This window comes from Schistocerca americana, chromosome 1 (genome assembly GCF_021461395.2).
Source record: "Schistocerca americana isolate TAMUIC-IGC-003095 chromosome 1, iqSchAmer2.1, whole genome shotgun sequence".
NCBI classification, from domain to species: domain Eukaryota; kingdom Metazoa; phylum Arthropoda; class Insecta; order Orthoptera; family Acrididae; genus Schistocerca; species Schistocerca americana.
Window position 1 is genome coordinate 828,752,162 of NC_060119.1, and position 12,690 is coordinate 828,764,851.

Here is a 12,690-nt window from a genome sequence, read left to right on the forward strand (position 1 = left end):
GCTCTACACGCCCTGACAATATGAATGAAGCCGGTGGAGGGAAGTTCGTACGGTCCCTTCGTAAGCATATTTTTCGGGCGCCACATGTTCCCGCGTTTTTGTAACGATTCTGTTGATGCATGAGGAAGCAAAAAGGGGATACGTTGCCGTTGAATGGATATGACAAGCATCAGGAAGCCAGCTGTTAAGAGTGTTTGCTTACATGATATAATACAAAAGGTGTTCTTGGAAACAGTTTTTGTCGTGCAACACCATACACTTAGACTTTCGAGATCTGTGTGTGACTACCAACCATTAATGAGCTCCACGCATTTCACCTCATACGGACTCCCCATACCTCCCTACCCCCTTTCTTCCCTTCAAATTACAGTCTTATCGACACCTCCAACCGTTCCTCGTTTCTTGTCTCCTAACTTTCGCTTCTTACTCCATCAATTCCTCGCATCTCCCCTCCATCTTTACACCCACACCTTCCTACTGTCCTCAACGCCTAATCTTTTTTCTCTTCAGTACCAGAAGGTCTTTCCTAGGGCAGGTCCTCCAAGTTTTAGTGTCAATGAAGCGCTTCTTTTTAAGATCAGTATTTACGAGCGCGTGCTGCAAAGTAATGCCTCCAAAATTTTTTTGTGGTAACTCTGAAACCTTTTTAAATAATACATATATTGTTAACATTCTACATCATTATTCCTCACGTCTACATATTTCTTTCTCAACATAGTCACCCTGGCGATGAAAACATTTCTTCAGCGAGAGAACAGTTTATTGATACCGTCACTGTAGAATGTTTAACTTTGTTGACGAAGCCACAACCTCACCTCTGCTTGTGCCGCTTCATCACTATCAAAGTGAAGTACTTGCAGATGTTCTTTAAATTTGGGAAGCAGATCAAAGTCGGATGGGGTGAAAGCAGGATTGTATGGAAAATGATCAACGACAGTGAACCAAAGGTGTCGGATTGTTGCAGATGCCGCAGCTATCGCTTGTGGTTTGGCGTTGTCAAGTTGAAGGGTGGACGAACTTTTTGAATTCGTGCTTTCAGTTTTCTGGCAGATTACAGCAGGCTGTTTCTCATGCATCGACATGGTTACGTTACATACCGCCATCTTACACGCTTCAATTCGGAGCTCTTTAGTGGCAGAGGGTTGCAAGTTGCGTCACCAAAGTGAGAAAATCGACCGACTAATGTGGATGACATGTAATACTTCAATCGATATTGAGAAAGGAATAAAAAATTCTGAGGCATTACTTTTCAGCACGCCCTAGTACATCGATTTTTAAATAGACTGTTATTGTTCTTCGTTTCACATTTTTATTGTTTTCATTTGAAATTTAAACCATGGAACACCAAGTTTCTTATATACAGGTATAAGCCTTCCATTAATCTCACCTTTTTTCTTCTTAGTTTTACTTGGCCCTTGACACTGAAGAGCAGGTTGAATACACCGCTTACATCCCCTCCCCCCCCCCCCCCCAGCACTTACGGCGCGAGGGCTGTGAAATAACAATGAAGAGAAAAAATTGTATATGAGGAACGAGTGCCTGTTCCCACTAGCATGAAACAGGTTTCAAATATGACATACACACTGCCGATGCATTGTAAGTAATGTAACAGCAATTGTAATACACAAAGCGTGACAATGTTCGCTACGTGCCTTACCTTTTTGCTGTGTCTGATATAATTACTGTAGACATTTGAAATCGGTTGCAGACCGAAACTGCCCAGTAATGTCAAATACATACATGGTACAATAAAGGCACCTTGCATAATGGAACTAACAGCCTATGATGGTTTCTTAAAGTTGTCTCATCATTCAGGAATTACGTCGAGGCTGTGGACCCACGCCTGAAGAAGGACTGATAGCGTTTGCCAAGGTTTTCGTGGCCTAACACGTTGTAACACTTTCCATTTTGTCAGTGTACCTCAATCAGCTTAACTGCGCCGTACGTCACCGTGTGCTAAAGTGGAATAACAATGCAATGCTTCGCACTACAATTATTAGTACCTTGTTCGTCGGAATCCTTCTTGGGCGTCACTATGCCGAGGTCACAGACTACCGCCGCCAGCGAGAACGTGGACATGGGCGGCGTCGTCTCGAAGTGGTCCACTTCCCACGCTGGATCGTCAGCCCTGCAGCAGTCGGACAGGTGGTTAGCAGACTCTACTGAGAGTACTATCGACTATGAACTAAGAGTGTCTATCGCAAGTAATTAGATGGAGGTGATACTCTGAGTGTACAATGATGCCACCACATCCTCATTTGCCCTAGATGTGGTGAGAAAATGGTGAACACCGTATTTTAGCGAGTCGTGTAATTTTAGTGTACTATGTTTTGCCTCCATTAATAATGTGTTGTTTTCCTGAGTTTGATATGAGGAACCAGTATGACATTTTAGTACACAAATTTGGAAAAGCGCATGAAAAATATATCAAGGAGTACCGATATATCACACTAATGGCCGTTAATTTGGCGTGCGGTTTCAGTCTTACCTCCTAATCTCGCAAACTAACTCTCTAAGATCACGCTACTCCACTCTTTTTTATTAACTTAAACCGACAGTTTAACGAAACATGATTACGGTGACTTACCAGTTCCTATATTATATCGTGGCACGTCTCTAGCTCAGTCTCTCCAAATTATTGTTTGTTTACGGTGATCAATCTTAGAAATTTCTGCAACATACCGAAACACCGAAGCGGTTCCCCATTTTTACCTTTTACTCTTTAACATATGTAACTGTAGACCCAATCGCAAGAACCAGTGTGGAGTTGCATGTTTAAGTTGTAATAGATCATCGGTGATTTTTCTGTGATGGTACTGCGTTCTTCGTGGCGCGGGTGAGCGCTGTCTGTGAATCCTCTCGGAACCACCGAGACAATCAGCGTGGTACAGTCTGTTTCTGCCTGCCTTTCATTTTTAACCCAACCTCTTTTCGTTCACACAGTACAACGCACAACAGTCTGCCTTATCAAGCCTAAAGTGGTCTCTATAATTATTTCTGGCCAATCAAACTAAATATGTATGGACTATATTATTGAAGAGTATTGCAATGGTAACTGGTGATTGCGTTCGCTTCTTCTTCATGGTGGGATACCGCACGCCCTGCCTCGTCGGGAGATGAGCTTCATCTGTGCTGCTCTTGTTTCGTAGCCGTACTGGTGTCGTGGGCTAAGCGGCTGTGGGTTTTGCAAGTCGTGACGTGAACGAGATGTTTCAAACCACACAAATATTTTATCCGTAGGTTTTCCGACTGTGTGAAGGTTCTGTCAACCGTTTATTAATAAGAATGTCCTTTCATATTTTATCCAGGCTTAGGATGGACTGTCCATATAGTACACAGGAATGTTCAAATACCTTACAGGAATGCAGTCGGGTGACGTCGTCTCGTAAATTATCTGAACACTGCATACGCTAGGGGAAACTCAATACATAGTCATGATTAAACGTGTTTTCATTTTTTTTTACTTTCTTACTTTTTACCTTTTTTCTTGCTACAACATTATTGGAGCAAATAATTAAACTTGTGTGATTTGATTAATTTCAATTTCTTATTAAATTTTCAGTCAGAAAGCCGTAGAATTTAAACATTTCCTCAAATCCCCCGCGTCGTTACATATACTTATGACTTCTTTTAATCTTTTATCAAGATCCATGTATATTTTTCTTCTTTTTTAAAGAGGTAGGCCAATGAATCTTTTTTAATTTTAAATACTGTATAACATTTACTGCTGTCTTCTTCAGCTTGTTTAAGCTTCCTAAGCCAGCCTTCGACAGCATTGGTGGTCCTGTGCCACTGGTTGAAAACATTTTCCATCCATTGATAGTCTTGCAATTTCATGTGCTTTTCCCAACTGGACATTTACTCCACGCTTCACCAACACTGTTAGGCACAGATATGCCACTGCAGCACACTTGCGGCTAAAGAAGTAGACTTCTTCTCTATTCCTGTATTACTCTCTTATCCCAGTTCTTGTACTTAGACGTTGACTGAAGCAAAAATTTAGAAGTGTAGCACTGGAGTTTCCGATGACCACCAAGGCATCTTATTTTTCAATCCAGAAAAAAGTGTTTCATATGTATTTTGATTTTTGTCTTGGAGCAAAGCAAATAAAATAGCAAATATCTTCGTCTCTTCTTCTGTGCTTCCGATATCAACGTGTGTGGCACACAGCTGGTCGAATTCTTTTGAACAACTGTCACATGTCCTGCCTATAAGAACAGTCTCATTTTCACAAAGGATTGTCTCTGCTTCTTCACAACCGAGCACCAGGATTCTATTATCAGGAATAGATCCTTCACCAATTTTCAAAAAATTATTACCCTCATTTAATCTCAAAATGTCTTCACACAGCTCAGTCTCTGAATTAGTGCCAGGGTTCTGGGTCGTTCCAGTAGCTTTCCTACTTCGTTTACACAATGCAGACCTGGAGTTCTCAGAATAGAGCATTTTTCGACGAAATATAATCCTTTATTTACAAATGCTGAAATTCATCTTTAAAAATTTCGAAAACAAGTACTGTCAATGCTTCGTGGAAGCTTTTCCTGCAGTTAAGCATTCGTTTCTTTATTTGCTCATCTGCTTCGTCAGTTGGCACAAATTTGCAATTCGGCCATTATTCTGCCATTTTCGTTTCATAACCGGTCTCGGTTCTTACTCCGTTCTGATTTCGCTCACAACCAGTTCATACACTGATCACATTTTCTGTTCAGCCGATAGCGATGAACGAATTAGAGAAGGCTTGGTTTACCTTTCGCTGTTGTAATTATTTCCATAACTCACATTGCAAAGACCGAGCGAGGTGGCGCAATGGTTAGCACACTGGACTCGCACTCGGGAGAACGGCGATTCAAACCCGCGTCCGTTCATCCTGGTTTACGTTTTCCATTATTTCCCTACTGTTCCAGGGAAATTCTGGGATGGTTACTTTGAAAGGGCACGGCCGACTTCCTTCCCCATCCTTCCCTAATCCGATGGGACCGATGACCTCGCTATATCGTCTCCTCCTCGCAACTGACCATTATATAGAACTCAGGTAGCTTAGGCCTTCTAAATTATGCGGAGACGAAGGCTATCGGCGGGGGCACTACCGGACAACCCATCCCCTAGAATGAGATTTTCACCCTGCAGCGGAGTGTGCGCTGATATGAAACTTCCTGGCAGATTAAAACTGTGTGCCGGGCAGAGACTCGAACTCGGGACCGGGTTCGGATCTCGGTCCGGCACACAGTTTTAATCTGCCAGGGAGTTTCATATCAGCGCACACTCTGCTGCAGAGAGAAAATCTCATTCTGGAAACATCCCCAAGGCTGTGGCTAAGCCATGTCTCCGCAGTATCCTTTCTTTCAGGAGTGCTAGTTCTGCAAGGTTCGCAGGAGAGCTTCTGTAAAGTTTGGGAGGTAGGAGACGAGATACTGGCAGAAGTAAAGCTGTGAAGACGGGTCGTGAGTCGTGCTTGGGTAGCTCAGATGGTAGAGCACTTGCCCGCGAAAGGCAAAGGTCCCGATTTCGAGTCTCGGTCCGGCACACAGTTTTAATCTGCCAGGAAGTTTCAACCAATCCGCTACTGGTGAACGATTGGCATAAATTAGCAGAGGGGGAGGCACTGGTCGGAAAACCCACAGTACAAAACTGATACGCCGCAGTTCTCATGGAACCTGTGGCACCTGCGAAAATGTCGGAAACACCACGGTCGGAAAGGCCACATAGCCACCATATTAATGTCCTTTATCAAGTTGCGTAACGAACTGGAACTGGCTCTCTCTAGGTAGGGGCACTCACTTAACGTTGGTTATCCATTTCGACTGGCGCTACGTGACAAAGAACTCTTCCCGCCAGAGTACTCTCTGGGTCATGTAGGATAGACGTTGTACTCCACTTTGCTTTGCTGGTCAGACAGACTGTTGATACGGTCAGTTATTGTCGGTACTTACACGACAGCCGTGTGGCGCAGGGGCATGTTGGAAAGGGCGCGTAGGCCGCGGGGTCGCTCGATGCTCACGTCGAATGTGGCCTTGTACATGGGGCCGTCGAAGCACGGGAAGATGCTGCGCGCCATGTTGGGCCGCATCTGCGTCGCCGCGAAGTACCTACGGGCACAGCACGGAGTCACTGCTCAGCTGCTGCTTAGTTCCCGTCGTCCTCACCTACTGCTGCTACGAACTAAGCACATATTTTAAACAAGAAGCTAATCTAAAAGTAATACAGTAATTTAACTTAACACAAAATACTACCGATAACAACAGTGTGATCTCGAACACCATCCTTAATGTCGAACAGGTCCAGATAGAGACTTCTATTCGTTCTCATCTTTGTCTCCTGTTTGGCGGAAATGCACTTTTATCGGAGTGAAGCCCTGATTGCGCAGAGGTGACAAAGTCATGGGATAGCGATATGCACATACACAGATGGTGATTGTATCAAGTACATAAGGTATTAGAGGATAGTGCTTTGGTGGAGCTGTCACTTGTCCAAAGGTGATTAATGTGGCCGCACGACGGGTTTTCACGGACTTTGAACGCGGAATAGTAGTTGGAGCTAGATGTAAGGGGAATTCCATCTAGAAATCGTGAGGAAAACCAATATTCCGAGATCCACAGTATCAAGCTTGAGCCGAGAATACCAAATTTCAGGCATTAGGTTCGCCGATGACATTGTAATTCTGTCAGAGACAGCAAAGGACTTGGAAGAGTAGTTGAACGGAATGGACAGTCTCTTGAAAGGAGGGTATAAGATGAACATCAACAAAAGCAAATCGCGGATAATGGAATGTAGTCGAATTAAGTCGGGTGATGCTGAGGGAATTAGATTAGGAAATGAAACACTTAAAGCAGTAAAGGAGTTTTGTTATTTGGGGAGCAAAATAACTGATGATGGTCGAAGTAGAGAGGAAATAAAATGTAGACTGGCAATCGCAAGGAAAGCGTTTCTGAAGAAGAGAAATTTGTTAACATCGAATATGGATTTAAGTCTCAGGAATGATTTTCTGAAAGTATTTGTATGGAGTGTAGCCATGTATGGAAGTGAAACATGGACGATAAATAGTTTGGGTAAGAAGAGGATAGAAGCTTTCGAAATATGGTGCTACAGAAGAATGTTAAAGATTAGATGGGTAGATCACATCTAATGACGAGATATTGCATAGAATATAGGAGAAGTTTGTGGCACAACTTGACTAGAAGAAGGGATCGGTTGGTAGGACATGTTCTGAGGCATCAAGGGATCACCAATTTAGTATTGGAGGGCAGCGTGGAGGGTAAAAATCGTAGAGGGAGACCAAGAGATGAATACACTAAGCACATTCAGAAGGATGTAGGTTGCAGCAGGTACTGGGAGATGAAGAAGCTTGCACAGGATAGAGTAGCGTGGAGAGCTGCATCAAACCAGTCTCAGGACTGAAGACCACAACAACAACATCTCTCTCCACTGGCAACATAGTGGGCGACGGCCTTCCCTTAACGATCGAGAGCAGCAGCGTTTGCGTAGAGTTCTCAGCGCTCTCAAACGAGCAACACTGCGTGAAATAACAGTAGAAACCAATGTGAGACGTACGACGAATGTATACGTTAGGACAGGGCGGCGAAATTTGTCGTTAACGGCCTGTAACAGCAGACGACTGACTCGAGTGCCTTTGCCAACAGCACGACATCAAAAATGGCTCTGAGCACTATGGGACTCAACTGCTGTGGTCATCAGTCCCCTAGAACTTAGAACTAATTAAACCTAACTAACCTAAGGACATCACACACATCCATGCCCGAGGCAGGATTCGAACCTGCGACCGTAGCAGCAGCGCGGCTCCGGACTGGAGCGCCTAGAACCGCACGACCACCGCGGCCGGCAGCACGACATCGCTCTAGCGTCTATCCAGGGCTCGTGACCCTATCGATTGCAACGTAGATAACCGAAAAACTTTGGCCTCGTCACATGAGTCCGGATATCAGTTGGCAAGAGCAGATGGTAGGGTTGGAGTGTGCCGCAGTCCCTACGAAGCCATAGGCCCAAGATCTCAACAAGACACTATCCAAGCTGGTGGTGGGTCCATAATGGCGTGGGTTGTGTTACTTTGGAATGGACTGGGTCCTCGGGTCCAACAGAAATGGCCATTCACTGGAAATAATTATGTTCGTCTACTTGGAGACCATTTGCAGCCGTTCATGAACTTCATGTGCCCAAACAACGATAATTTTTATGTATAACAATACGCCACGTCACCGGGCCACAATATTCGTCGCGATTAGTCTGAAGAACAGTCTGCACAATTCGAGCAAATGGTTTGCCCATCCAGACCACCCGACATGAGTCCCATTGAACATTTAAGAGACATAATCAAATGGTTAGTTCTTGCACAAAATTCTGCACTGGCAACACTTTCGCAATTACGGACGGGTATAGAGGTAGCATGACTCAATAATTCAGCAGGAGACTTCCAACGTCTTGCTGAGTCCATGCTACTTCGAGTTGTTGCACTACGCCGGGCGAAAGGAGGTCCGATACGATACTAGGAGGTACCTCATGACTTTTGTCATCTCAGTGCGGAAAGAAGGTTGTAAGACGTTACTATGAGCGGCGTACATAGGGTGCCGGGGCGCCTGGCCCTATCGGTGGAGAAAGCCAGAACAAGGCCAATAGCCACCCCCACTGCAGGCGCAACGGTCGTAACGTTCCGAAAGGAAGAAAGAGTGGGACAGGCTACTGCCGCAGCCACGGTGTCAGTTCGAAGAACTAAAAAGTTATACATTAGTTTGTACGAGAAAAATACTAAACTTTAATCCATTAATCATACGAAATCATGACATATATAAAGTAGTACATGTCGATTTCACGGGTTTATTATAGCATTCCACTTAGCTCTATGATCGGCAGTTCATGACTAACACAGCTTTTTATAAACTCTGATTTAACAACCATTTCAAGGTAACTACTGACAAACCAGTACAGCTACAGTCTTTATCGATAAGCAAAATTTTAGCTCTTAGATTCTCTAAACGCATAATAACTTGGTTTACGTGAAACTCAAATGATACCAGAGTAACGACGTCTTTAATTAATACGATTCAATCAAACGAACCAGTGCTCGATGTAATTTACAGAAACTCGTAGCATTACAGCAGCATGGGTTCCCTTACACCTGTCGTAACCCGAAGTGCTTTAGCAGCTCAGTCTCAGATGAGAGATGATGCGGGATTTCTTGGTACGCGTACAGCGATGAGAAGGCAACGCGGTCAAGCTGACATTGTTCAGGTCTCTGTGGTTGGAGACAGTGAAGAATGACTCAGATGTTAGGCTAAGGAGGTAGATATGTTGATTACAGGGGAAATTGAACTCTGGGTTGGCTTTTCTATTTCTTCTTCATGTGTTAGCAACGTGCATACAGAATAGCATCGACATTGGTTTATTGAAACACGGATGAGGTTTATTAGGTTCTCCTATGTATTGCTAGAACAAATGGCCACTCTAGCCTGTATTATTACTAACATCTGGTTATAAACAGTAGTGTATGGTAATACAGACCATGAACCATGGAAGTGCTAGATTTTATTGTTCACTTCGAACCCTTAAGTTAAAGTACTCGTCACAACGGACTTGACAGAGACATAGGCACATGTAGGCAAATGCATGATGGGACCCAATAACCCTAGCCAAGAGGAACATACAGCTAAGTTTTGCGAGTCCTTCCTAGTGCACGAAGTTCATTGAGTCTGACTGCTCACTTACATAGCGCCAGCCGGACACTAGTCCATCCGAGGCAGCTGGATCTCTTCTGTTCGCTGGAGCTCTCGAACTCCGCCTTGCTTGGCGTTTGATGGCCTCCGTATACGGCTTTGGGGCTATTTGCTTATGATGATACGTGACTGTGTCGATTTTTAACTCCAATTCGCAATCAGTGAGCGTGAAATCAGCAGTTTCTCAATGCGTATTACAGGTGCCTCTTAATAGACTGGAAGCGGCTTGCACTGTGCGCCTTCACCTAAGTTACGAGACTTGCAGCTAATATAAAAACCTGGATGATTTTCCTTTTTATTCCGGCGATCTTTCATGATTCGGTCAGTATACGCTCTTTAATATTTCCTTAAGTACAGATAATCTTAATTCGAAATGACATTTAAGTGCCAAATTGTGTATCTACATCTACATCTACATGGTTACTCTGCAATTGACACTTAAGTGCCTGGCAGTGGGTTCATCGAACCATGATGTTGGTAGAGTGAAACAGGGAATTATAAAAATCGCCCATAATTCAAATTCTGGTTTATGTTACCTATGAACTGAGTGCATCACAAGAAAGCATAGCAATGTTTGCCCCTTTTGGATATGGTACAGTCATTTGTACGCATATATCTCTTTATGTTTCATTCCTTGAAGACTAGTGTATGTGGGCACCACTCAATATTTTTATTGATAACTCCTGTAATATTCATGTTAGAATGATTTGGAAGGAGATAGTGTCGTAAGGACGAGAAGACGCTTATTTGAACAATTCTGTAACAAGTCGTGAATATGACTAACGTGGTCTGGCTTCCAAGGTTTTAAAGAGGCGGCACTGGAGCGCTCCAAGGTCTTTTGGTTGGCCAGCGGTCGATGAGGGGGAGAAAACTTGGCAGTCTGAACAGCGTCTGGGCAGGAGTGGAACTTGCTTTCTCTAAGTGACAGTACACCCACAGTGTTTCAGTACGGGAGCTAGTCCCTGTCACTCTGCTTTCGAGTTCTGCGTATTTCTCTGACTGAAGTACATTAACTTAACGCTAGTGGCTGTAAATCATAATGAACTTTCATAAATAGTAGTGCAGGCAACTGAGGAAATTTCACTATACTACTTATCCGGGATTTGGGCTTTGAGATAGTAACTGGGTTAGCCGTATGAATTGGCGAACCGTAAACAGTTCGCTATCTTACATAACTTGACTTCACTCGTTACAATTTTCATCATTCAGCTTAAGACAGAACAGACACGCTTTTACGAATCTTTTGTGCAGCATCATCGTATCTGAGAGAATTTTTCTGACAAAATGGTATTCCAATTGTAATCGATTTCGGCACTGTCTTCACTACATCATGTTTCATTTCTTTCGTCAATTTTATTTGAAATGTTTAATCAATTATTTAGTTACTTGTATTAATACCTATGTTTATGTATGATCGGTGCTTGCTGTTTAACCTTTCTATTAAACAGCGGGTCCAGTTACTAGGGTAAAAAGCGTAGTGGCGTTCGCCCCACCCTTAAGACACAGAACAAAACACGTCTACAACGAAAACATCCACTCGCAAGGTTTAGCATTTTCGTCTAGTGAAAGGGCAGCCTTGACTCAAACCCCTTGATCTTCATCTTTGGGGTCGGCAGCTCGTGGTCGTGCGGTAGCGTTCTCGCATCCCACGCCCGGGTTCCCGGGTTCGATTCCCGGCGGGGTCAGGGATTTTCCCTGCCTCGTGATGACTGGGTGTTGTGTGATGTCCTTAGGTTAGTTAGGTTTAATTAGTTATAAGTTCTAGGGGACTGATGACCATAGATGTTAACCCCCATAGTGCTCAGAGCCATTTGAACCATTTCATGTTTGGGGGCTTCCTGAGAGGTCGGTATCCTTTGTGTGCGTGTTAAACTAAAAGTACTTGCGTATCTGTAGCTTAGATTCCTCATTTAATACTGGTTCTTGAATGTTTTACATGGGACAGGTGTCTGTCTTCGACGATCTGCCCGTTCAGGCTTTTAAACATTTCGTGAGGCTTGCCGCTAATCAAGCAAACCTGTGACCTTAAAATCGCAGAACATCCACAAGTTGCTTTTTTTTCCCCTGTATTTTGACACGTTTCACTCGACCAGCGCGAGTATCATCAGAACTGTGGAAATACACTACTGGCCATTAAAATTGCTACACCACGAAGATGACGTGCTACAGACGCGAAATTTAACCGACAGGAAGAAGATGCTGTGATATGCAAATGATTAGCTTTTCAGAGCATTCACACAAGGCTGCCGCCGGTGGCGACACCTACAACGTGCTGACATAAGGAAAGTTTCCCACCGATTTCTCATACACAAACAGCAGTTGACCGGCGTTGCCTAGTGAATCGTTGTTGTGATGCCACGTGTAAGGAGAAGAAATGCGTGCCATCACGTTTCCGACTTTGATAAAGGTCGGATTGTAGCCTATCGCGATTGCGGTTTATCGTATAGCGACATTGCTGCTCGCGTTGGTCGAGATCCGATGACTGTTAGCAGAATGTGGAATCGGTGGGTTCAGGAGGGTAATACGGAACGCCGTGCTGGATCCCAACGGCCTCGTATCACTAGCAGTCGAGATGACAGGCACCTTATCCGCATGGATCTAACGGATTGTGCAGCCGCGTCTCGATCCCTGAGTCAACAGATGGGGACGTTTGCAAGACAACAACCATCTGCACGAACAGTTCGACGACGTTTGCAACAGCATGGACTACCAGCTCGGAAACCATGGCTGCGGTTAACCTTGACGCTGCATCACAGGCAGGAGCGCTTGCCATGGTGTACTCAACGACGAACCTGGGTGCACGAATGGCAAAACGTTATTTTTTCGGATGAATCCAAGTTCTGTTTACAGCATCATGATGGTCGCACCCGTGTTTGGCGACATCGCGGTGAACGCACATTGGAAGCGTGTATTCGTCATCGCCATACTGGCGTATCACACGACCGCATGTTGCAGGTCCTGTGCTGGC

General features: G+C 44.3%; 1 protein-coding gene across 1 annotated transcript in view; it reads right to left on the reverse strand.

Annotated features, from left to right (window-relative positions):
• LOC124546401 (aminopeptidase N-like) overlaps window positions 1-12,690 on the reverse strand; it is a 263,906-nt gene that overhangs the window by 172,507 nt on the left and 78,709 nt on the right. The window contains exons 4-5 of the mRNA XM_047125035.1: window positions 5,931-6,086; window positions 2,004-2,128 (exon numbers count right to left, since the gene is read on the reverse strand). Coding sequence (XP_046980991.1) covers window positions 2,004-2,128; window positions 5,931-6,086 — 281 coding nt within the window. The remainder of the gene's footprint in view (window positions 1-2,003; window positions 2,129-5,930; window positions 6,087-12,690) is intronic.